The 24,861-nt window shown below is 41.3% G+C and overlaps 1 protein-coding gene across 16 annotated transcripts in view; it reads right to left on the reverse strand.

The window, feature by feature from the left end:
- nrxn1a (neurexin 1a) overlaps positions 1–23,735 on the reverse strand; it is a 60,653-nt gene extending 36,918 nt beyond the window's left edge. For 3 of the 16 annotated variants that reach the window (XM_065949501.1, XM_065949499.1, XM_065949498.1), the window contains exons 1-4: positions 23,387–23,734; positions 20,793–22,197; positions 13,613–13,630; positions 12,822–12,851 (exon numbers count right to left, since the gene is read on the reverse strand). In XM_065949501.1, the coding sequence (XP_065805573.1) occupies positions 12,822–12,851; positions 13,613–13,630; positions 20,793–21,525 (781 nt within the window). In that variant the 5' untranslated portion in view covers positions 21,526–22,197; positions 23,387–23,734. Of the gene's footprint in view, positions 1–12,821; positions 12,852–13,612; positions 13,631–20,792; positions 22,389–23,386 lie in introns of those variants that run through there. The other 13 variants (XM_065949490.1, XM_065949496.1, XM_065949492.1 and 10 more) reach the window with 8 other exon arrangements.
- Between the last annotated feature and the right edge of the window lie 1,126 nt (positions 23,736–24,861).

Raw genomic sequence — 24,861 nt, forward strand, 5'->3', positions numbered from 1 at the left:
TCGTGAGTCTGTACCTTTCCAAACTGGTTATGAAACCTGCCATCCTCTCTTTTGAGAGAACAGCTGTGCTGGCAGTCTGAAATGATGTGGTCTTGTTTGACAACATGGCTCATTTCGTGATGTTCATCCAATGCCAGAATGTGTGTGTGACTTTGTCTGTGCGGTTAGAGTTAAGGTGAGAAAGGTTTTAAGGAAGGATGACGATGAAGATGGAGAACAGCAGCCTTGTAAGCATCACGGCAGCAAAAGCAGGCAGGATTGGCTAGTTAGAATTCAGAATAAGAGGCAGACAGCCAATAGCGACTTACCTTGCACACCCTCAGTGACCCCCAAGGACACGAGACCAAGGTTTTGCAATCCATCATCCTTAAGCTCCCACTCTCTTATCTATTCTACTCTTACAAAAGTGCATACTCAAGCCAGCACCGGAACAAATATGCACACATCTGTGTGCAAAAGACAATCATAGTATTGAGCTGGCAAGCAGGGGTGACATTAGCTGTCTGTTTCAACCCCCCCAAAGCTTCATCCTTCCTCATCATCAACTCTCCACACCACCATTCCTACAGCTCTCACACCTCCCCTCTAAGCTTCACGCCACCATTTCTCTCCATGCACATCTCATTGGCCTCCTTTTCCTTTGCCCTATGGAGCCTCTGGCACAACTACCAACTTGTAGATCATGATAATGAGGAGAACAGAGGGGAATTTAACACGCACTGGGTCAGACTGGAGCAAGACAGACAGTTGGGGAAGAACCGCTGGAGAGGATGGAGGGAGGAAGGGAGGGATGGTGGATGATTGCCACATAATGAATAGACTGAAGTGTAATAGCTTATTAAGGTAGTGAGAAGCAGGGAGAAGAGCGTTGAAATGGAATTGGCCCGTACTTCAGAGAATATAACACTGAGAGAATAATGAGAAGTGAGAATATATAACAATGCAAATTGTCTTTCTTTGCGTTGGTAGCATGAAAAAAAAACGAAGTGTGAATGCCAATATATGAGTGAGCAACAACAAGTTGTTTGCCAGCATGTGTGTGAGCTCCCTCAAGTGTGTTCCTTCCCTCCCAGCATGTTAATTAAGAGTGTGTGTGTGCGTTTGCGTACATGTGTTTGTGTACAGACGTGTAGTATATGCTTTTTATGTGTGCATGAAATGTGTGTGGGGGTGTGGGAGGGTGCTGGTCTCTGTAAATATTGGTGTATTGCTGTCAGAAAAGCTATTACCAACTCAGGGCCTCAGGCTACTCTTTACTGAGAGGAGAGAGAGCGAGGAGTAGGAGGGAGACGAACACACAAAAAAGGGACACGTACACAACACACACACACACACACACACACACACACAGAAAAAGAAAGACAGAACAGCCACAAATGCTAACACAATCACACTGACACACAAGCAGACATGAAGACAAATGTAGATGAGGTGGCGGAGGGAGGGAGAGGGAGACGGGGGTGCGAGTTGTTCACAATGAGAACACACGCAGCCGTTCAGCAGCGTTCTAGCTGTAATTTACAGAGGTGCCATTAGGTTTCAGTGTGCTGCTCCGCCATTCTGTTACTAATTTACAGACATGTCATTAGAGCAGACAGGAGCACATAAAGCATCTCTGCATCGATCTGGGAGCCCTGGCCCGCAACAACAACAGGCGTATACGCACACAAATCAGGCAGGAAAATGCATATTGGGTGACACAAACACAATGAAGGACACGTGTCCTGCATGCCTGTATTCAGTAGACACACTCATATCTATAGAATATACACACACAAACATGGAAGAACACACACACACACACAGGCTCTCAAGTGGGCAGGTTGGAGTGGATCTGTTGTAGCTCAGATTAATGGAGTGAGTCAGTATTAGCTCAGAGTAAACAGTGAGACAGACACTGACATACACACCACATGTCACACTTCATCCTGTGGAGAGCTCTGTCGATCAAACCGAGCAAGCGAGAGGAGAAACAGATGAAGAGAAAACGGAGGGAAACACAAAAGCAAAAAAAAAAAAGAGTCTAAATCTCTATAAGGTTATATTTGATATGAGTTTGAAATGTTTTATATATTAAATTATTTTTGCTGATGGAGATGACAGGTTGTACATGAAGTCTACTGGTAAATTATTATCAACGCTTAAGGGCTCTTCGGTATAAAAGATCTTAATAAAACTTAATTACATATTAAGTAAGTAATTAAAAGTTCAGTTAAATCTCTGCAAAGCTTTATTTGTTTTTTGTTTTTTAGTTTTAATTCCTTTTGTGCATACTTCTTGTTTATGTCCTGCATGGTGACTATTTTGAGGTCCTATTTGTTTTTATTCGCTAGAAAAAAGCCCTGACTGTTGTCCTGAAATGATAAGTTGATTCACTGAAAGGTAATTTGACGGGAAATTAATTGGCAGCCACAGTCCTGACTGCAAAGGTTTCCTTTGGTCTAAACTCTCAATAAAAATGTTTTTAATATATGTCAATGAAATAACCTGATTCAATGAGGGAAAAAAAAATAAAAGGGACAAACCTACAAAAACGCTTCAAATATTTCCCTTTGGTCTGGAGAATAAGCCGCTTTATTTTCAAATATTGATGAGTTTTGTCAATTTTTTTAAATATTTCAACGTGTTCAAAGGTGTTAGAGGAGTTAATTGTTGGCTGTTTTATATGAATATTTCTATAATTGTATCTTTTCTTTGGTTTTGTTTGCTGATTGTGTGGTTGGATGTAAAGTCTAAATATAGTACTGGAATGAATAGAACCGTATTCAATGATCTACTTCATCAGCAATTAGTTGATTATTAAAGTATTTTAACACTACATATTACATGATGTTAAGCTCTAAACCTCGTTTTGACAAATAAAAGTAGCAGAGTTTATAAAGACGTCCTTTTTTTGGTTGCGGTACATTAAAAGACTAAACAGTTAATCAACTAATTGAATAAAAATGATCAACAGTTCAAGTGATATTGATAATCTCGCTTGAAATACAGATCTTCATCATTTAATCACATCCATTCAATTAAGTGACAAAATGGATAGGAACAGAAAGCACAAAAAGGTGGGATGTTGTGTAAGGAATAACCAGGACAAAATAAAAGATAGTAGCATGGGAAAGAGGAGAGAAATTAATAATTACGGAGTCGACGGGGGAATAGGAGAGAATGAAAAGATGGAGGGTGATTGGCGTTAAGACTTTGAAGGCTAACATTTAACTACTTCTTCTAATGAATAAAGCAGTCTGTGGGGAAGCAGCAGGGAGAGAGAGTGAGAGAGCTGGAGAGAGTCAGACACGGAGAGAGAGAGAGAGAGAGAGAGAGAGAGAGAGAGAGACAGCGCAAATAACTGATCTGATGGCGGATGCTACTGGGACCAGCTGCAACTGTACCGCCTCTTCGACGATCAAACACACATCACATGGATTTCTCTGCGAGTTTGCCTTTATGTGGCGTGTGTGTACGGGTCTCATACGGCTTTGTCTCTTCCCAATGGTTTCCTCCAAAACATTTATCAGGCTAATTTCTCATTTCCATGGCAACCAAGTGTTACAGGGGTGGTTACTGCAAATATGTGCGTTTGTGCATGTGTGTCGCACAAAGGGGAGACAGGAAGAGAGATGGGGAAGGAGGGTGAGGGTGAGGGAGGAAGAGTGATTGAGTGAATAGTACATTATCATGGACAGCTGTACTGAATCAAAATGGCGGATGGAGGCAGGGAGCACATCAGGGGAGCCTACATTATACAGCACCTGATAGAGGGAGCAGGGTGGAAAAAGAAAAAGGGGGGAAAGATGCAAAGAAAGAAGGGAGAATAAAAGAGGGGAGATGGAGGGAGTCATTGAGATGGGTGACACAAAAACTGTAGAGGAGAAGAGGTGGAAGGATAGAAAGAGAGACAAGGAAAGAGGGGAGTGGCAGAGAGAAAAAAAAAGAGAAAATGCTGGGGTATCTAAATCCTAGTGTAGCAAGCCTCAATCATGGCAGCCCTGTCATTCTGGAGATAGCACACTGCAATTCCACTGCACCTCGTTTTTAGCCCACCATGCAGTTCTGCTATCAGCTCCTCTCAGACTGTCCATGCACACACACACACACACACACACACACACACACACACACACACACACACACACACACACACACACACACAGAGCATAAACTCAAACACCCTGCACGAAGGCATCCCTCTTTAATAACAGACAGGTGGATTAACTATGCACTCAAACAGTACACAGATAGATGACCAGTGTGAGAAATGTATGTAAATGTATGCTAACGAATGCACAGTCTCTATATTAGGTTAAAGTGTGAAAATCCATACAGACAAGTTTGCTAAAAGGCACTCAGACTGCCGTTTCCATCTCTATTCAGTGATATACAGCATTTGGCTTCGAAAGCGATTTCACTATCGCATCACTGCCAAGGGAGCAATAGTGTAGAGGAGGATATTACTGTCAGGACACAAGTGACAGATTGGTGGTTGGCAACGAATAGCTCTTATTCCTCTTTTTGTTGTTGTTGTTAAATTGAAGGCATTTATTCCAGACACATGATATATGCTTTAAAACATTTAAGGTGAGATATAGTAAAGGTGTAGCGGGGCTGAAGTGTAACCTGTGCAGTAACAATAACTGGATTAGATGATTGACAAAAAAATGAATCAACAATTTGGATTTATCGATTAAGATTGCTCTTTTTCTCTGTTAGGTTTCATCAGTTCATATTTCCCTTTTGAAGCGGTGGTATGACTGTGTTACCCTACTTAATGTCACCTTATAGATCAAATATCTTATTGACTATAGGTTTACAAATTACAAACAAGTTTATGCTTGGTGCTTCAACTATTACTAAATCCACGTAAAGAGAACTAATTTGCTAATCACTTGTACTTGCCTAAATTACTGAAATTTGACAGTTTAAGCTTTTTAACAGTTAGTATTTACAGCATTTGTAGTCGTTAAAGTGAAATTTTATGCTGCTGGGAAACCTTAGTTGCAGCACTAGTAAAAATATCCACTGATCTATTGGGTGACATAAAATATAGCACATCTTTTGTATATTTTGGGACACATTAAATATTACTAAATAATCTATGACATAGTTAATTCATTTGAATTAAGAAAAAACAATGGACAGAACACATCCTGCTTTTGTTTTTTTTATCTTTTATTTCTTGTCCCTTTTTGTGTCTTTTATCTGTGCTCATCTCTCTCTCTCTCTCTCTCTCTCTCTCTCTCTCTCTCTTTCTCTCTCTCTCTAGCTTGAATTTGGCCTTCTCTCTGGTACCCTGGGAAACCGGCTTGTTTCCATGACAATGTCTGCAGGCAGAACAGTGTATTTGTCTTAAGCTGGATAAGATCAGAGTCAGTTTCATCCGTGTTAGACACACACACACACACACACAGGCGTGCACACAAACACGCGTGTACACACATCATGGCACATATGCATGGAGAGCGCTGAAACAAGTTAACGGAAAAAATGTGGATCTGAGCGTACATAAAGCCAAACTGTTTTGAAACAATGAGGTTAAATCCAACCACACAGACTAATTACAAAGCTCAGATTTGCATGGATGTTTTTCATACACACACAGTGCCACACACACAAACAGACACCTAATGAAATCCCTTACAGCGGGTTGTTAACAAATAACAAGATCATAAAGACCTCTTTTCATAAAGGTAATGAAGTGGGGTTTTAATGAAGGCAGTGGCTATTTCCGTTGTTGCAGCAATGCCTTACAAGTACCACAAATAATTAAGTGTTCCTGCACAATACTTGTGACTGCAAGTGTGTGAGCTTGTTTCACGTGTTTGTTCTTGTTCTGGCAAACAGCAAAGAAATGAACTTCAAATGCCAGATGGGGCACTGGAGTGAAACGCCAATTGGGCCACTACCCTGAGCCCCCACACTGACACAAAGGAAATTGCTAGAACAGGTAAAAGACAATTGGAGTCTCTACAAGATTGTTTCTTTCTATTTCTTTCTAAAAAAAAAAAGAAAAGAAAAAAGGAGTGTGTTTGTGTGTATGTGTGTTGGATAAGGCATCTGCATCTCTGATGAATACCATCCTGGCTGATGCGAGACTGTGTCATGTCGGGGAGCCCAAGGAGAGATGCAGCGCTCCTGCTGAGAAACGCTGCAGTCTTATCTCCCTTCCTGTCTCCCTCTGCGTCTCCGACCTTCTCTTTTCAGCCCTCTTTGGTATTCCTGCTTTTTGAACGCGCTCCTATCTTTCCTCACTATCACTTTTCTACAATCCTTTACCCTATTCTGCCCACACCCCCCTCTCTTCCTTCCATACGCAGCCAGCCACCGCTCCGTCTTCTCCCTTCATCCTCTTTAAATGGGGAGTCCGTTTGATGTCTTTATTTTCCAGGCGATTACAGGGTGCATCGGCTTTGTGTGTCCCTATTAGCGCTGCTGTGAATGTTCAAAAATGTTAATGTGCACACTTGCTAACGGGATAGTAATTGCATACAATTACCAATAAATGTATACATTTACTTGTGGGATTGCAACACATTTCCCATGGCGAATTCGGAAGCTGTGCATCTCACTGATAACATGGGGTTGAGCTCTGTGTGTGTTGCTTCAACTCCATTAGAAGAAGTGCATGGGTGTTAAGCATTAATGAGTCCTGTTTTACAGCAATATAATAGTTGTTGGTTGCAAAGAGAGGAGGCAGAATTAGTCCCATTATTGAAAGGGATTTGTATTGAAAAACTGCATTTTGTAATGAAAACTTTGTTGGAATCATTGCTAATGGTGACAGCATGCACAACTTAGTTTGAACAGTTTTATTTTCTTTCTTTTTTTTTTTTTATAGCTCAAGATGAGGCACTCAGAAGCCGAATTCATGGCAGTCAGTCAGGCAGGCTGCCAATCACCAGACACATGCCTCTTAACACCAAGCAGCTCTCTCACCTCGAGTTGGTTGCTGCTCACTTGCCTGCTTTAATTATGTAAGCTTTTCGATAAGTGCTAAAGCTCAAATGTGTCTGAAAAATTGCTGTTTGTATTCTTAAAGTAGGAAACGCTATGCTATTCCAAAGCTCTGATGCTTTGGTTTTTTACATTTCGCTATCAGGTACAGACATTTGTGATATTCTTGTGATATTCTGAAAGCGTAATGGATCAATAATACAATGAAAATTTCTAATGGAAAGGAAACAGCAACAAATACAGATGCTTCCTTCATTGCTTTCTACAAGGACATGAAAATGTCAACATAATGGTTATTGTCAGTAAATTATTTCTCTTTTAAAATGAAGAATGGAATAAAGAAAAAGTATATGAACACTGCAACAAGAGAAAGTCAGTGAGCAACAAAGTTGACTATTGAATATGTTTTTGGTTCCAGTAGCTTAATTTGAGTTAGGATATCGTTAGGATACGATACGGATGGAAATTCAGAATTGGTATTTATCACTATTTATTTTGTCCTTTGAAAAAGGTGATCGACCAGGCAATTAATCAGCAAAACAAATGATCAAATATAAAAATATAAAATGCTTAACACTACTGTCCTTTTGCTTGAGTAGAAATTTATATATTTTCTTCAGATTTTGTGGATTCATTTTCAGATGAAAACTAGAGGCATAATTAAATAAACTAAAATATGTTTTATAATTCGGTCCCAGTGTCTGTGTTTTATTCAAGAATAATCTGTCCATGTGTGGTTTATTATTAGGGCTGTTAGATGATGATGAGTAAGAGGTAGGAGACATGCTGTACTTTGCTGGTACCAACTGGGTCCTCTTGTCTTGGCGTCTGCTACCACTCCCAGCCCCACATATGGAGGAGTCAGCATGGAGCGCGTCCTCTGTGTGTGTGCGTGCATGTGTTTTTGTGAGAAAAGAATGGACATTTTGCACACAGGGAGACAGTGAGAGGAAGGAGGTGCAAAAAAACAAAAGGGACAAGTAAAAGAGGATTTTGAAGAGTGTGACACTGAACATGTGTGTGTGTGTGTGTGTACTATGTGTGTGTCCATCTGTGTGTGTTTGTGCCATAAGACAATGTGTTAAAATGAGCCGCTTTGATTGCCGACGCTCTATGAGTCACAAATGATGACTCACAATCCACCTCCCTGAACAGGCACTCATGCATACGCACACAAATAAAGACACATACGGACACACGCACACACGCTGCTCGTTCTCTCTCCTGCCTTCATCCACTGACCGTGAAGAATATGTGCAGGCAGCCTTACTCATGCATATTTACACTGAACACACACTCACTCACCTACTCAGTGGCCACTCTCTAAAGGTTACTGTGTGTGAGTGTGCGTCTGTTTGTCGGTCCGTTCACGTAAGCGCGCATGTGTAAAGGTCACTTTAAGCGAAGTGGACCACTTGTTTATGCCGTTCACAGATTGTAGGATGGATATCGAGAACACTTGAACATTTAGACAAACAACAGTTATTAACCAGACAACCTGCCTGAGAGCTAATAATGAATAAATATATGTATCCTAAATGAGCATTGCAGCCAATTATGTCCAAGAGCCGCTCCTCAGTCCTATTCAGAACCCACAATCACTCATTCACCCTGAACCCTTCACGGTCTATTCTTGACCAGACAGAGAGAAGAGAAAGGGCAAAATCTGCTACTTGGCTTTAAGCACATTTTCCATCCAGATTATTGCTGCTCAATACTTTTCAGGGAAAAAAAAAAATCCATTTCCCCCTTTCCTTTGGCTGCTCGATACTTATGAAAATCCAATTTGGCTCCCTCTTTTCTTTCTTCCCTCCACAATTCGTGCATTTTCACCCACTCAAAGTGATTAGTGATCTGTGGGTATCGTTTCCAGGGAGAGTGATAGCTGTGTTTTATGGAGGAGGGGAAAGGTCCAGGGCTCCCCATCAGGGCTGATGTCCCTCGGAGAATGACTGGGCTGGGAGGGCAGACGGGAGCACCGCTGTCTCTTTGCAGATACAGCCAGTTGCTCTACATCACAGGAGAGTAGACGACTCACTTTATCTCTCCCTCACTTTTCTCTCTACTCCCTCTATCATTCATTCCTTTAGCTCTCTTCTTGCAGGCAAACTCGCCTTTTCTCAATTTCTCCTTGAAGCACACACACAAGCAGACACACACATGCTATATATCTTTCTAAGACACCCCTCCCCACAGCCAATCCGCCCCTCAAAGAAACTCATTTCAGCTTTGCGGGCTCCTCAAAAAGCCTCTTTACGCTGAGCTAACCTAAGCTAGGCTTCGTCTGCACCATTTGACAGCCTTTACATCTCAGTATGCAGAGCAAACACACACACACACACACACATACACACACAGCCTTTTCATCTTTACAGTTTGAAAAAGAGACACCAAAGGTTTAAGACAAAATAAAGGGAAAAAATAACTCATAACACATTTCTACATCCAGCCTATGACAATCCAAACATCTGTAAAAGTGAGGGCATCCACAATACACAAATACACTGAATGCAATCTGTACTAGTGCGAGAGACATATGTTAATACATGTCAGCCTGTAAGTAGGTGATTTAAAATGCTGAGCATAAGCCAGATGAAGCAATTAAATTTTCACTGCCACCTGGATGATTCAAGGCAGACATTTTAAGGCAGGAACTCAAGCACTAGGAGCATACTTAGCAATCAAAATATAGCAAGAAGGCTCCCATAGAAATATACTTGTCAGAGTAGAGATGTCTCACTGTGATAGATGGTTGAAGACATCATTTGTGCTCTATTCAAGATATTTCTATCCGCCGGCTTCCGTTAAATAGCACATTTCACTGAATACACGGGGACCCGATCACAATGGGAGACAGCCGCCATCAAGTCCTCTCTCATCCAATCAAAGAGCACAATAGACTCAGATCAGCGTGTCACGGTCAGGCCTGTCTTCATGTGGGTCAATCAGTGTATTCATCAGCATCATGCAGAGCCGGCTGATTCAAGGCACCTACCTTTTCGATTTTCAAAAGCACAGTCGGCCTGAGCTCCTGATCATTCAAAGCATGCTCAAGTATGAGCACATTTACACACGTGCGTGTACAGCTTACCTTACCAAAAATAAACCATTCCAATTGAATGTGAAACACCAGGTCTTCAAATACTGCAGCTTGGTCCACAGTCCAAAGCCATGAAACTCTAGGTACCCTTCTAATAGTATTTCTGAATGCTTTCCTCTAGCTTTATATTTTGATTTGGCATTGAAGTCTTGTGATGAAGAATAACAGCATGAGGAAAATGTACAATGTGTAATAATGTTTTGTTTTTCAGAAACGGTCATGTAGTGCGCATAGTAGATGCGACACAGAGTTCCTGTTTATTTATCATGTTCTAGGATAGGATAGGATAATACTTTATTATTATTAATACTGCATGATTACACAGTACCCGTGTATGTAAAACGATGTCTCTCCTGATTCCAAAATGATTCTGACTAGTAGTGGTGCTGTTCTTTTTTTGAGACATTTGCCACGTTTATCTGGCTTTTCTCTTATTCCTCAACGATCTTGCCAGCTTACCTCGCAACAAGTCGACTCTAACTAATCTGAAGGTAGCTGCTGGCTAGCTTGAGTTTATCTGATGGGACAAATGGTGTAAAATACAGGCTCCATGTCTCCAGGCCTCTGTCTGACAGTTTAAATTATTAGCATGCTTAGTGTGAACATGTTTATTTAATTTTATTTAAGTACAATGTGTTAATCGTCCATGTTCAAAACAAATATTCTGATAAAATGCCATTTTTTCTTTTTATCAGGAGATGCAGCTATAGTGATGGATGGTTCAAACACTGAACTTTCACCCAGGAGCCTATAGGTCAATCCCTGTGCGAAACACATATAACCTTTTTCAACTGGCATCAACATGTAGTATTAGTGATCTGATCATAAGTGGACAGCACTTGAGTAAGAACATTTACACTTTGCATTAACATTGTGTACCCAGTGACCACTTGTGTTTGGATCTCACTTGCCTGCTGCATATACAAATAAGCACTTATACATAATTTTTTGTTTGAAAAGACCAATTATGTCATCGTTTTCACCGAGGGGGGAGGCAGCATTGTTTTCCCAGTTCTCAACAGTGCTACCACAGATTAAATCACTTGAGTGGGAGGTCCTTAATGTGGCCAAGGAAGCATGAGCTTTCACACTACCAAACCAGTGTGGACAAAAGCGACATATTGAGTGCGTTCAAACCTAGCATTAAGGCTGTCCACTTGTGATCCAATCATCCAGTAGGGATGTTAATGCAAAGTGTAAATAGGGCCATAGTTCAAGTTGATCCATTTTATGAAGCTTATGTTTAAGTATTTTTAAATTATATATGACGAACGTAAACTAACTACAGTGCAGTACTTACTTTGCATAAGGTAGCCATGATGTTCTGTATGTTTTGACTTATCTTCATCAAAAAACGTTTTATAATACCTTACCAAGTAGTTTTCCTACCTAAACCAAACCAAACAGTAATCATTTCACAATTTTAAGTGAATCGATAATTGCATTGCATTGCATGATAAGTAATAAACTTGAATTTGTTTTTCAGAAAGCTTTTTTTTTTTTTTTTTTGTCTAACCAACCAAATGTTGCTAAACTGTTGCCAGAGTGGTACCTAGATTTTCATATTATGAGGCTTAGGGCTTAAACCAAGCTCCCATATTTGATGAGTAGGGTCAACCCGAAAAAAAAACTTGAAGCCTATTGGTTCTAAATGTGTGCATCACCATCTATACAGGAGCCATTGCACTTCAAAACCATCGAAGACAGCCACTTAGCCATACACATGAAAATCAGGGGTGGTACCTCTGAGCATTCCTAAATTCACAGAGGGTGGTGTCCCATATAGAGAAAGAGGGCAGGAACAAATACGTGAAAAGGCAGAAAGAAGGCAAGAAAGAGAGTGAGTTTGTCCATCACTGAACAAAAAGGCAGAGCAGAGGGGCTGGTGTTTAAGAAAGTATTCAAAAACACAGGACGACTTGGATAGGGGGGGATCATGTAAACAGCATTGCTTTCATTCACAGGAACATCTGTTTAGATTCACATGTGCTCAACAATGTGTGAGAAGGAGCCCATGTGAGGACCGGCGACAGTGAAGCAAGACATGCTGGATGCCGATGAAAAAGCCACAGATAATGTGGATGAGTGTTCCTGTGAAAACTGCGACAGTCATTGATCTGAACCATGATGCAAATAGCACATCATGCTCACATACCGGTATGTAAACACTGTGCATACACACACTCGAACGCTTCCATCCCCTCAATCGAACCCTTACATACAGATGAGAGAAAGTGAAATGAGGTGAAAGAGTAAAAACTAATTCAAACCATTCAAGGAGTCAGTCGGTCAGTCGGCCCTTAGCTCCATTCCCATGACCTGCCAAGTCTAAGCCAGCCAAGCGCCGTCAAGCTGCAGCCGCCTACACCCTCCCATTACCCCCTCCCACATCAGCAGTCAGGATAATAGGATAAATCACAGCAGAAGTTGCTCTCAGGCTCATCACTCCCTTAAAAAAGTCACATTTAAGGACATATTTTGTTTGATTTTTTTTAATTGTTCTACTGCAAAAGCCCAGGTCATCCATTTCAGTTTAAATCAAAACTGAAATTTTCTGATGAAGCCAAATGGGACCGTTTTAAAAATGAAGAAATCTCAATTACAGAGCGAAAAAAAAACTGACCTTGGTTCAGTGCCTAAAGAGTCAACTTCCTCCAGCGCCAGGTGGTGATGAATTGGGGGAGGGATTCAGGGAGTTGTGAGTGTGGGAGTGAGGAGATAGAGGTATGATGGTATAGCAGAGGACAACAGGAAGTGAGGTAAGAGGAGGCCATACCTTGGTCGCCAATCATCAGGTGTGCCAGACCTTAAAGGAAAACAAGAGCACAGTCAGCACAGCAAAGGATCATGGAGTGTGAAGTATGTGCTTGTGCATATATGTGTTTTTTTTGGGATCTTTCAGTGACATACTAATGAAGGCTAAAGTGCTCTGTGTAAAAGTGTTTGTGCGTATGTGTTTGTTTTCTCCATTATTAAATTTTTCTAAATGGAAAAAAAAATGGACTTGGAAGACACTTACTCGTCCCAGGCAGCGATCCTATGCACACACAGGTATGATCACAAACGTTTGCACACAGCAATGAACTAGGTCGTATACGGAACAGAATCTGTGTGTGCTTTTGTCTCAGTAACCTTGAGGCCATTTCGGATGATTGCACACGGGATGCAGAACTTACCAGCTGTCAGCGACCAATCCCCACATACCCACACAGACCCACAAACATTTACACTAGCTTTCTCGTACAGTATTTACACTATAGACTATTGAATAAGGGCAGAGAAGAGATGAAAAGGGACACAAATTAAAATTATCTTAAAGGCGGATAAAGAAGATAATAGAGCTAAATAAATATGTTCTGAAATAATAACTACATACATTTGAGTAATGAAAAGGAGAGGATGAGATAGAGAAGAAAGGAAGATATGTTTATATCAAGAGCAGGAGGACAAGTTTGAAGGCAGACAGACACACACAGAAGTGCAAGAAAGACAGACAGACAGACAGACAGATAGATAATTAGATAGACAGATAGAAAGATTGATAGATAGATAGAAAGTGCAACCTACCTGGAGTGTAGCTGTGCTCTGGAAAGGTGTAGCGGCCGAGTGAGGAGAGAGAGAGACAGACATTCATTAACATGCATGCTAAGCCCTAGGGTTACCATGGCTACTTACTGTACATGCACACCCGTCCAGTGTTACCAGGGTAACATACATGCAAATTAGTCCACACAAACGTCACGATGGATACCATGCTGCACTGGTAGCCAAAACTGAGGTTTGTCTATATACACCTATATTTATATAGATATATACCTACACGTCAGCATTAGAACAAATGCTTTCTCGATGACTACGAATGTGTGCATACACTTATATAAGCGCACACACACTCACGCATACATCAACCCACACCTGTAGATACTGAAGGGGGAGGGGTTGTGGGCCGAAAATACACTTTCCTACCTGGATTTTTGGATTTTAGAGCCGTTTTACCCCAGAACTTACCTTGCAGCAGTTTCCTCTCTCCAGAGCCCCCTGACAGATAGCATGCAATATGCAAACACACTCACACACATAAAACACACACACACAACAATCTCTCTGTCTTTCACACGTACAGGCGCACATACACTTACATTGAATATGACAGTATTACTATGGTGTGAAATAGCAGGGAAAACATGTAGGGATGGATTAGCAGTGCAGGAAGAGGACAAGGGGCATGCATGGTTCAATACTGGGACTGAGAGTGTGTGTTTGATTTTGTGCATGTTAGAGTGTGTTTGTGTAAATGTGTGAGTGCATTCCGAGCTGTGTGCAGTTCATCATCTGAGTCATCCCTTGCCTCTGCCCTTGTGCTAGTAGCATGGCAGAAACAGGTGGAGCTATTAGCATGCTAACAGCAATTTGCCCTCAAGGACAATGCAAGCCAGGCCAGGCCTAACAAGCCAGGTTCACTCTGCCTTCACTGGAGGGCAGAGAGGCTTAGACAGTAATTTAATTTATGCATAACCCAGTTCGTTCTCTGTTGACTGTTGTTCGAATATCCCTAATACTATTTCTTCTCAAAAATGGAAACATTATTGTACCTTGAACAAAAAAAAAGATCCTGAAAAGTAGCCCTCTTCTCTCACATTGGTAAGAAGTAGGTCTGGGTGATAAGGACCAAAGATTAAATATCTTTATACTTATTAGCTGAATGGCGATACACAATTTATATATATTTTTTTTAAATTCAGCTCTAAGTCCAAGTCTAAGTTGAATCCACATGAGACAAATTTCAAACAAGCCCTTGTATTAACAGCCAGCTGCACAATGTTAACATGTTCATAAAAATGGCACAAAATAAACTACCTGTTTGTAAAGTAAAAATGTAATAATATTAAAGGTCCAATATCCACAGAATATAATCAGATAAATGACCTTACAAAATCATCAGATATTAGGGAAACATACATGCAGCCAGTAACTCCTTCTAAGTTAAGAGCTTCGGCATTTGTCTGATAAGCTCAACGACCAGAAACGTGGTAAAACTCGCCAATGTTTTGAATTTGGACTGCAGTACCCATTTTAAACGCTAGGTGTCAGGGTTATATATTGGTCCTTTAAATAAAAATGCTCCTTAAATAGCATAAAATAAATAGAAATGTCCAAAACTTAGAACGACGTATAAATAATGAAATATTTTCAGGGAGAAAACAATGCTTACAGTGTATATAATTTAATAGATATGTCTCATCATTATCTTAAAAATTATGGGCTGAATAAAAGTGGATCTCAAGGAACCAAGAAAGATATGGTGTGAACAATAACGTGCACAGATATCACACTGCCGCAGCCAGACTGCTTATTTTTGGCTTCAAACACTGTCCTGAGGATCCACTTTTTCCTTCAGCAGAGCACATTCATTCGGTATTAAAGATTCATAACTGAATTTTTTTTCTACTTTTCAGAGGGTTATAATTTTAACTCAGAGCTTTATTGTGCCGCTTAAGTGAGGTGGCTGGGTTCAAAATAACAATAATTTCAAGGTAAGAAATAAACCTTTATAGTCGTCTCTGCCTGACACTTACAGAACTGCACAGCCTTAACTCACATAGTTGCAAATAATGATCACCTCTTTAACCATGTAAAAAATGTAAGTGCATCAAATGCAATCATTTTATAAAACCTTCAGTGCTATTAACATGTTTATCCAAACAGGGGAATTTGACCTCAGCTTTTATCTTTAACTTTCTTTTTCATCCATTTAATTTTTACTCAGGCACAGCCTTTGATATTTTTCCTCTCAAAGTGCCTCTGAAAAGAGATGACTTACTGTCATAATATGGGTTGGTATTTGCAAATGACTGGTATTGATACAGATGCATGGTTAGTAACTTAGCTAGGAATGCTTCTGTTGGAGCTATTCCATTGAGCTGCTATATTGTCTGACTGACATGAATAAACTAAGTAAACATTGCATAAACTAAGTAAATAAAAAATAAAAAAGTATACCACAACACAACACAGCACGCCAAAGGGCATCCATCATCTGCTCCGTTATCCTTTGAGACTGTCCTGTAATTCTGAACTATTTCCAGAGAATAAGTTTTATGATTCATAGCGGCTTAAGACATACACCAAACACAATTGTTGCAGTCTGATGTCCATTGTCTATGATTTGGCCCTTACCCACTGCTATTTATGTCTGTTAGAAAGACCTCTTCTTAACTGAAAATGTGGGAATGCTCTTTACATTGAATCTTTTTCCTGAACTGATGTCCAGGAATTATTGTAATATCACTATCAGCGAGTTACAGATGAGAAGACAAGTAACTTAATACACCAGCCATTAAGCTACTCTCAATTACCACCAGTTTCTAACCGTTATAAACAATGCTGCATTTCCTATCTTGTGTCTGAAATGTTAATACGAGAAACCATGGGGAGTCTGTGTACTAGGAATGCAACAATTTTCAGTACCTGCTTGTGAATTGAGGTTAATTCAGTTTTGCATACAACTGTCTTCCATGCATTTTATTCATTTTTAAAGTGGCTGTTTGTGAGTGCCTGTTAGTCCAAGTGCTGGGCAGTCCGCTGGTACGTCCCCACCGTTAATGCATCGATTGAGGTGCGACATCTCATGTTAAAACAGAAGCTTCTTTATGCATTCATTTTAATATTTTTCTGCAGCTCAAGTTATTTTGCACTCTTTAGGCCTGATTCCAAAAAAACACACAGGCAGTGAAATGCACCCTGAATTAGGCTACACAGCACACAGTTACTCTGTGCACTGGTGCCGGTTGCGTGTATTTAAACACCAGAGCTAACAGTCACAGTTAAGAGTCGAGCAAAAACTGTCTGCCTAGAGTTGTCACACGCCAACCTTCCAGTGATAAGGAAAACAATTCCACCCCTGCATGACCATAAAAAAAAGTATCCGTAAGTAGTCTGTTAATATTACTTTGGCATTGCTATTAGCAAGATAGAGGGAGCAAATAATGCACATTTTTTGGAACCATTAGCTGCATGCCCTTAGTTAAGGATGATCCTTGGGATATGCGTCTTCTGACTGTGTTGTTGCATCCCTACTGAATACCAGACTGAAACTTTGCAGTCATACGAACACTCAAAGGAAAAAAGCTGGAAGGGTTATTTGTAATTTATTTTAGCATCACAGCCCTTCTAACATGAAATAACTCCCTATCATGTGTTATAGTCAGTAAAGATGTTCTGATACGTTTAAATATGCAAATATCAGAATTTGCATATTGCCCAGTTGGACAGAATAAAAGAAAAATGCTTAAAGCTTTATACCGTATTAATGCTATAAGATTTCTAATATTGTAGTATGGCCTGTATCTGGTAAGCCCATTTGTTAAGATTGAATATGCAAAAAATAAGTCTCATAGTACTCTCTGTAGTTACTTGGTTTGACAGTAAGTCTCAAGTAAAACAATTACATGAATAAATAAATCAAGGGAGAACAAATCTCATGGGGAAGAACTTTTTTATACATTTCTGTCTCTCCCTCTTTTATCACTGAAAATAGTCAAAGAGATACAGATTTATAAACTGAATCTGCTTATTCAATCTCTGTTGTTTTAAAAGAAGAACTTTTGTGATTATTCAGCTGATGTTAAAACCCATGTAAAAAGAAAAGTAAATCTTGCCTAAAAACAAGCAAATGGAAAAAAAAATACTGATAGTTATATCTGTATTTGAAGAACTGTAGAACAGGACATAATCACTATTTATCCATGTAATTCTTTAAATTTTCATATGAAAAAAACCCAAAAACAAATACATAACGGCACATATTCATCCAAGTAGACCATCTAACTGATTCCATTTTATGAGACTACAAATACTTATATCAGCTGCTATTGCTGAGTGAAAATAAAACGTTAGCACTTGTTCTCCACAGAATTATTTGGCATCACTCACAATTGAAATGTGAGTCAATCTCTAGGAATATAAAACAACACCCTTAATAGGTCTTGTCCAGCCAGTAGCCAGTCCAAACCAGGTACTAGATCTGGTGAGGGCCTTTATATAAAATGTCTGCACCTCTCATGCAGCCTGCACAGCTACACTGCTCGCAGGTAACTTAGTGATGATGTGACTAATGGTGGTGCTGAAGCCCGTAAGCTGTGTGAATGTTTTTCTCTATGTGCTTGTATGTTTGTGTTAGATGTGTTTTTGTTCAGGTATGCGTGTATCAGTGCTGTCTGTGTCTCCCACTGTGCTTCTAACCAGGGGCAAAACAGCCAACTGGATTAGACTGACTTGGATCACATGTAATCTCAGCGAAGCAGCATCAAGTTTTAGCAAGCAGATGATCATAGCTTCACCTGTCACTTCCTGAAAGTACAGACACCCCACATGCAACGGAGAGGACTACATTGTGTATCAATCTGCCTTTTATTTTGATTTATCAAATAACTATTTGCTCAGTTGAATGACTGAACACAGGTCATTATTTCAAGTACAGTGGGTTCCTAGATTTGCTTAAACAAAAAGATATAAACTTTGACCTTACACAAAACCAGAAAAAGAAACTCAAATCCATATATATTAGAGGCTGGAGAATGGGAATGTTTGGTATTTTGCATATCAAGTTTGAGACCAAAACTCAGTTATTTTGATAATCAATTAATCTACATATCATTCACTAAATGAATTGATTTGTCTACAAAAAGAAAAATAACACAAACACAACTATATCCACTTTGCTGTCATGATAAATCAAGAAAATCAGAAAATCCTCACATTCATGTTGCTGGACAAGAGTCATATTTTTTGCAGGTTTGCACTTTAAATGTAAGACTGAAACTGTAATTAAAGTTAAACTTCTGATCATTGACTTGGGTTTTTTTGTGGCTAAAATTGAGAAAGCTGACTGTCTTCTACAACTTAAAATGATGCTTTATATTACTTTTTTATTCAGCCACAGACCCAAGACTCAAACACATTAATTGTACATACATACATGATTTTGGACAATCTTTTGGCACTTCATTTGAAAACTATAAATCATTGAAGTATTTGCCAAATAACTCCTGTCGAGCAACTAATCACTCATCATTGTGGCACTACTAAGCTTATTAATAATTCTGGTCGAATGATTTTAGCACAAATGCACCATAAGCTATAGCTCCCCCACCTGCTTTGATAATTAAGACTAGCACCTTAAGATTGACTCGTTTAAATAAAACATTTTAAAAAAAATACACACTCATCACCAAAAACATGTAATGAAAGTAGATTTGTATGGCAGACATGATGCCTGAAGATTCTAACAGCTGGTTTAGGGCAGTGAGCAGCCCAGGAGTCCAATAGGAAGAGATCGGAGCTGAGGTATGGGGGTAGGGAGGAAGAGCAAGGACAGAGAAACACCCCTGGCATGAGGTCTCCTTATAAGTCCTGTCTCCATGGTAACCTAGGCCATCCCACCGTCCACTAAATTCTAGGGTGTGAGATGGTGGGTGGCTAAAGCGAGGTGTGATGCTTACAGCGGTGCTGGGTGGGGTGTGAGGTCAAGTCGGTGACAAACTGCGGCCACACAGCAAGGACACTCTGCCTGGTTTTGGCGTATACAAATGTGTGTCATAAAAACATCAATCACTGAGGCAAAGCTGAGAGGGGTCTCAAGGAAAAGAATACAAGAGTTGAAAGAGCTACTGATTAAGAATGCAGATTTGCTTCAAATGAACCTCATGACGCACACAACTGTGCCAGGGAAATGAAAGCAATTGCAGTCGTGGCCATAACAAGGTATCTGAGTTCATTAAGCAGCTGTTTCATTTTGTAATGGCCGTCATTACCATGCCCTGTTCTGTATATTGGCACTTCTATTGACCAAAGGCTTGTTTGACAGTATTAAACAAAGGTAGTTCTTGTAGCGTCAAGATATTATATCATTTGTGAAACAGAATTTTCTTTAGCCTTTCCTGCAGTTAAGTTTAATTTATCCATGAGGCCATTTGTCATCAAAATGATTACTGCTTATAGAGTACAACCAACAGGACACTACTCTTTCATCAGGCAAAAACACATACTTTATATAAGCACAGCATCTTAATAGGATGCAAACTGTTCAGATAAATGGCAGGTTATAGATTGTACACACTTCACTTCAACACCCTTTGCATTGTACCTGTGAAGGCCATCTAGAATCAATGCAAATCCATTAACACAGGCAGCCAGATGTCAGCCATGTACCAGCCACTGATTTCCAGCCTCTCAGCCAACTTCCAATTAAAGCCTCTCAATGCAAGCCAACAGCCACATCCATAATGGATCTATATGGTTATTGTGTTTTGCCAAACACACCAGCTGAGCCCAACAAGACTTTGACGCTGCCAACAGTCAGGTAAAGCTTTTTACTCAGTTCCGGGAATTTGTCTCAGATCTCCACTCACAAGTTTGAATGCAGCTTGAATCAGGCTCTTAGCTCCAGCATCCACTAAACTGGACAACACTTTTAAACTCTCTGCTGAAGTGGCACTAACTGGCATCCATAATAAATCAATATCAAACTTAATCAGTAAGTATGTCTTGCACTGTTTTTGAAGGCAGTTGGTCAAACACACGAATTGAAGGCACTTGGTGAAGGTGTGAATGAAAAATATCTACTGCAGCACCTGTGTTTGGCATTGAACTGTATTTGCATGTGCATGTTTGTTTGTGTATGGGGTATGTAACTGTGTACGTAAAAGATGAGATGTTAATGATGGGTTAGCATGGTACTGGGCCTTACCTTCGCTGCAGTCATTGCCTTGGTAACCGGTGTCGGAGCAGTCGCAGACGGCCTGGTCGTTGACCACACTACACACCCCTCCATTCTGGCACTGGTGGTCCGGCCCACATCCAGCTGTTACCGTGACACCCTCTGAGCTGTCCACCGTCGCTAGTGAGCCGTTGATGCTAACTGCCGTGATCCAGCCACGGAAGGCGGGATGTTCCCGCACAGAAGGGGATGTAAGGCGCAGTGGCGAGGAGTGGAGTTCTGGTGTCACCCCGCCCATGAAGGTGTGGCTGAAAACTGTCATATCTCTTCTTTTGCTCTTCACTTCTGCCCATCCCTCCAGTCGTCCATCCACCTCCAACGAGGTGTTCCTCCAGTCCCGTTTTACACGCACTGCATGCCAGTGACCGTCACTCACCGCCACGCCTGACTGCAGCTCTGCTGGCTCAGCACAGAAAATTGAGAAACGCAGGCGGAGGTGGCCATGGAGAAGCAACAGCTCCAGGAAGTCGCAGAAGCCCTCATCATCGAGGTAAAGCAGCAGGCCCTCCTGGCTGTGAGTCCGCAGGCTGAAGCTCAGCACGCTTTCACAGCAGGCATTCCACACTGGGAACCGCCCCCACTGGCTGGACACGCCTCCAAACTCCAGGACCTCGCCTTGGGCATGACCCCCAACACTGCACAGGCACAGCCCCAAGAAAAGTAGGGGGGCTGCCGCCCAAACACACACTGCCATCACAGTCATGCACACACTCGTTCTCACACTCACACACACACACGGCTGGAGATGGAGGCTAGAGCTGGGATGTTCCCTCTAGCCTACAGCTCATGGTGACAACTGTAGGGCACTTCGTTGAACACTTTCTGTGTCTCTGGTGTGCCCTGCTTTTACAGGGGTTCTCTTTAAAACAGGAAGTGACAACACATTGAAGAAGAGGGCCAAACTGCGGTTCCCTCCGACCTTCGGTAGTTATGGGAATCTTCTTTCCCTATAAGCCTACACCGTGTTATTGTCTTCTCTGGGATGCTCAGTGTATCCTCTCCATTCAGTCTTTCATTTTTCACTTCTCACATATGAGACTCTGGATCTGTGTATTTGTGAGTGCATCTGTGTGAGTGTTAGAGACATGACAAATAGGATGCAAACTCCATCTTTGTGCCCTAGATAGGGCCTTATCCCCCATGAAGGCAACTCCCCACGGAGTACGTGTGTGTGTGGGTTTGTGGCTCACACATTGGTAATGGAGAGAAATGACCCCGTCATAGCTGAATTTTCTCCCCCTCTTTCCTGTCTTAGTAGGGCAAGACTTAAAGTGTGTGTGTGTGGGCCAATATGTGTGTGTGTTTGTGAGTGTATGCGAGTACAAGTGAGGGTATGTGTGTCTCTCACTGCCACGTCATCACTCTCTCCAGCGACCTACAGAGAGAACAGAGACAGCACAATCAACCAGGGTCACACACACAACACACATACGTAAACACTCACGCAAAAAAACGCTCTCTCACACACACACACACACACACACACACACACACAACCCAAGCCTCAAATTACTCTCTCTCATGCATTTTGGGCACACACACTGAGACAGACACACACACACACTTAATCATCACATTACACATATTGCACATTTAACAAACGCCCCCCCCCCCCCCCCCCCCCCCAAAAAAAAAAAAAAAAAGACTGAACTTACTGGACAAACAATAAAAGCCAGAGAGTCTCTACTTCCACAAAGTCCACACATAAAGGTCTTAAAAGCTAACACATACTGTGCAGTGAAGGAACGCGCAAAAACACAAACAGCAGCTCCTCAGTCTCCCATCATGCCGCAGGAGAATTTTATAAGGTGGCATACCTGCAACTGCCAACATCATGTAAACATTTTTTTTTTTTTTTTTATGACTTTATGCGAGTTCACGTCATAATAAACGAGAAACCTCAGCCACATTGCTGTTGTTGTTTTTTATTTATATATATATATAAGTTTGCCTTATTTGTAAAGGATTGAATGACTGTCTAAGCTGTTGGAGGATTCTGTTAGCTCCATCACAAAGAGCGGGAGCAGCTCTCTGCGGCGGATGACTCAAACCGCCTCGCTTTATCGAATTAACAGCTCCAGAGCTCCGTTTTCTAATAACTGAACACACTCACGCAAAGCACAACGCACACCGACTGAATGTGCACAAACGCAAACAGACAAAAAAATAATAAATAAAGAGACACTCGTGGTTTTTCTTCTCCGCGACTCAAATCTTCGAAGGAAAAGAGGCGACATCATAGTTATTGATAGACGGGGTGAGTGACTGCGGTTGAAATATCGATTCTCGATTTGCGGCCATACCTCGCTCTCCATTTTTCCTCCTACGCGCCCTTATACTTGCCTACACCGGAGGTTCAGTCTCGTCACCTGCGCCGTATCTACAGCTGCTCGAAACGGTAATTACTTTCCCCTCAAACGCTTACTATTTTTTTAATTGACACCACAACCTGTAAAGGTGATTTGACAAGCCTCGCCCCGGTAAATTAAACATAACCCGGCAGAGGTTTTTTTTTTTTTTTTTCCCTTTGGTGCGGTCACATAGAGCTCAGAAAACCGACCTACCTCAAGCACATCCTTTGGTCCCCGTGGCAACAGTGCGGCGCGCGCGACTCATCGATTTTACCTTCCCATTTGAAGAGAAGAACCTGGAAGCCGCGAGAGAGGAAACAGCACACGCTCGCCCGGTGGTAGATAGAGTCGGTCTACCGGACAGGGACAAAATTATCACAGGCTCGCCTCCAGGCGACAAGGTGCTATTGGTCTCCCCCTCGCGCGCGCGCTTTCCCTCTCTCTCTCTCTCTCGCTCTCTCTTTTTCTTTCTCTCGCGCTCTCCTTTTCCTCTCTCGCGCTTCCTCTCTCTGACTCAATCTCTCTCTCTCTTTCCGTTCTCTTGAGAAGGAAAAGGTGCAGTCTGATGCTCTCCGCGAGACTCGGCAGAGGGAGTGTCACGTGGTCGCACGAGAGAGAGAAAAAAAAAGTGTGTGTGTGTGTGTGTGTGTGTGTGTGAGAGAGAGAGAGAGAGAGAGAGATGGAGAGGATGGGCGGGGCGCGCGCTGCTGCAGCAGCACCTTGGACAGCGCGCACTCATCGCACGAAACAGAAATGCAATTACAGGAGGCAGAAAAATAAGGCGGAAAAACAGGACGAGATTTGATTGATTAAGTGGCAGAGAATACGGCCTTTACCTCTCTCGTGCCAAAAGTGTGTAAAGAAGATAGCAATTCAGTTAACTGTGTGTGTGTGTGTGTGTGTGTGTGTGTGTGTGTGTGGGGGGGGGGGGGGGGGGGGTCTCTCAATATACAGATCTCTCTTACTCTGTTTCACCCATACACAGTTGAACACAAACTGCATAAGTCACAAGCTGAGTTCACCTGTGTCTTCCTTTTACTGTTTTGTAACCTGTACAACACTTTGTTTGTTTGTTTGTTTGTTGTTGTTGTTGTTTTTTTTAATGTTCTTTGTAAATCAACTTTGACTTGACTTGAAGGGATAAACGATTCTGTATTGACCACTAGATCGACTTAAGGTCAAAAGTATGTAAACAATGTTTTGGGCCTAATTTTCATGCTCTGACCCCTTTACAACAAACACTGATGTTGAAGGCAATGGTTACCTTTTAAATAGCTGTGGCAACCTTTTGAAGAAGGGACTTACATGTTACAATTTCCCTGTGCCCATTTAATCAGGTCCATAGGAAAACGTTTTCTCAGTTTAACATAAAGACCTCTAAGGGATCTTTTTCTCTCTCTCAGATCTGATTGATTCTCTAAATGAGAAAACATTTGCAGTGGGAAATCTCTAACCATAAAAGGTTTTAATGGAGTCATAAGAATTGTATTTTCTTGGGGGGCATTTTTGCCAATTAAGTGGATGTCCAATCAGTGTTGATGGTAAATGCACAACCTTGCTCTGCTGCAATTCTACAGCCATATAGCTTGCTCTGGCTCTAATACAGCTGAATATCCAAATCCAAATTTATCTGAAATATATCCTTGTCTTTAAATAGCTTGAACTGATATGCTGGGATGTTGTTGTAA

This window comes from Labrus bergylta, chromosome 21 (genome assembly GCF_963930695.1).
Source record: "Labrus bergylta chromosome 21, fLabBer1.1, whole genome shotgun sequence".
Classification (NCBI taxonomy): domain Eukaryota; kingdom Metazoa; phylum Chordata; class Actinopteri; order Labriformes; family Labridae; genus Labrus; species Labrus bergylta.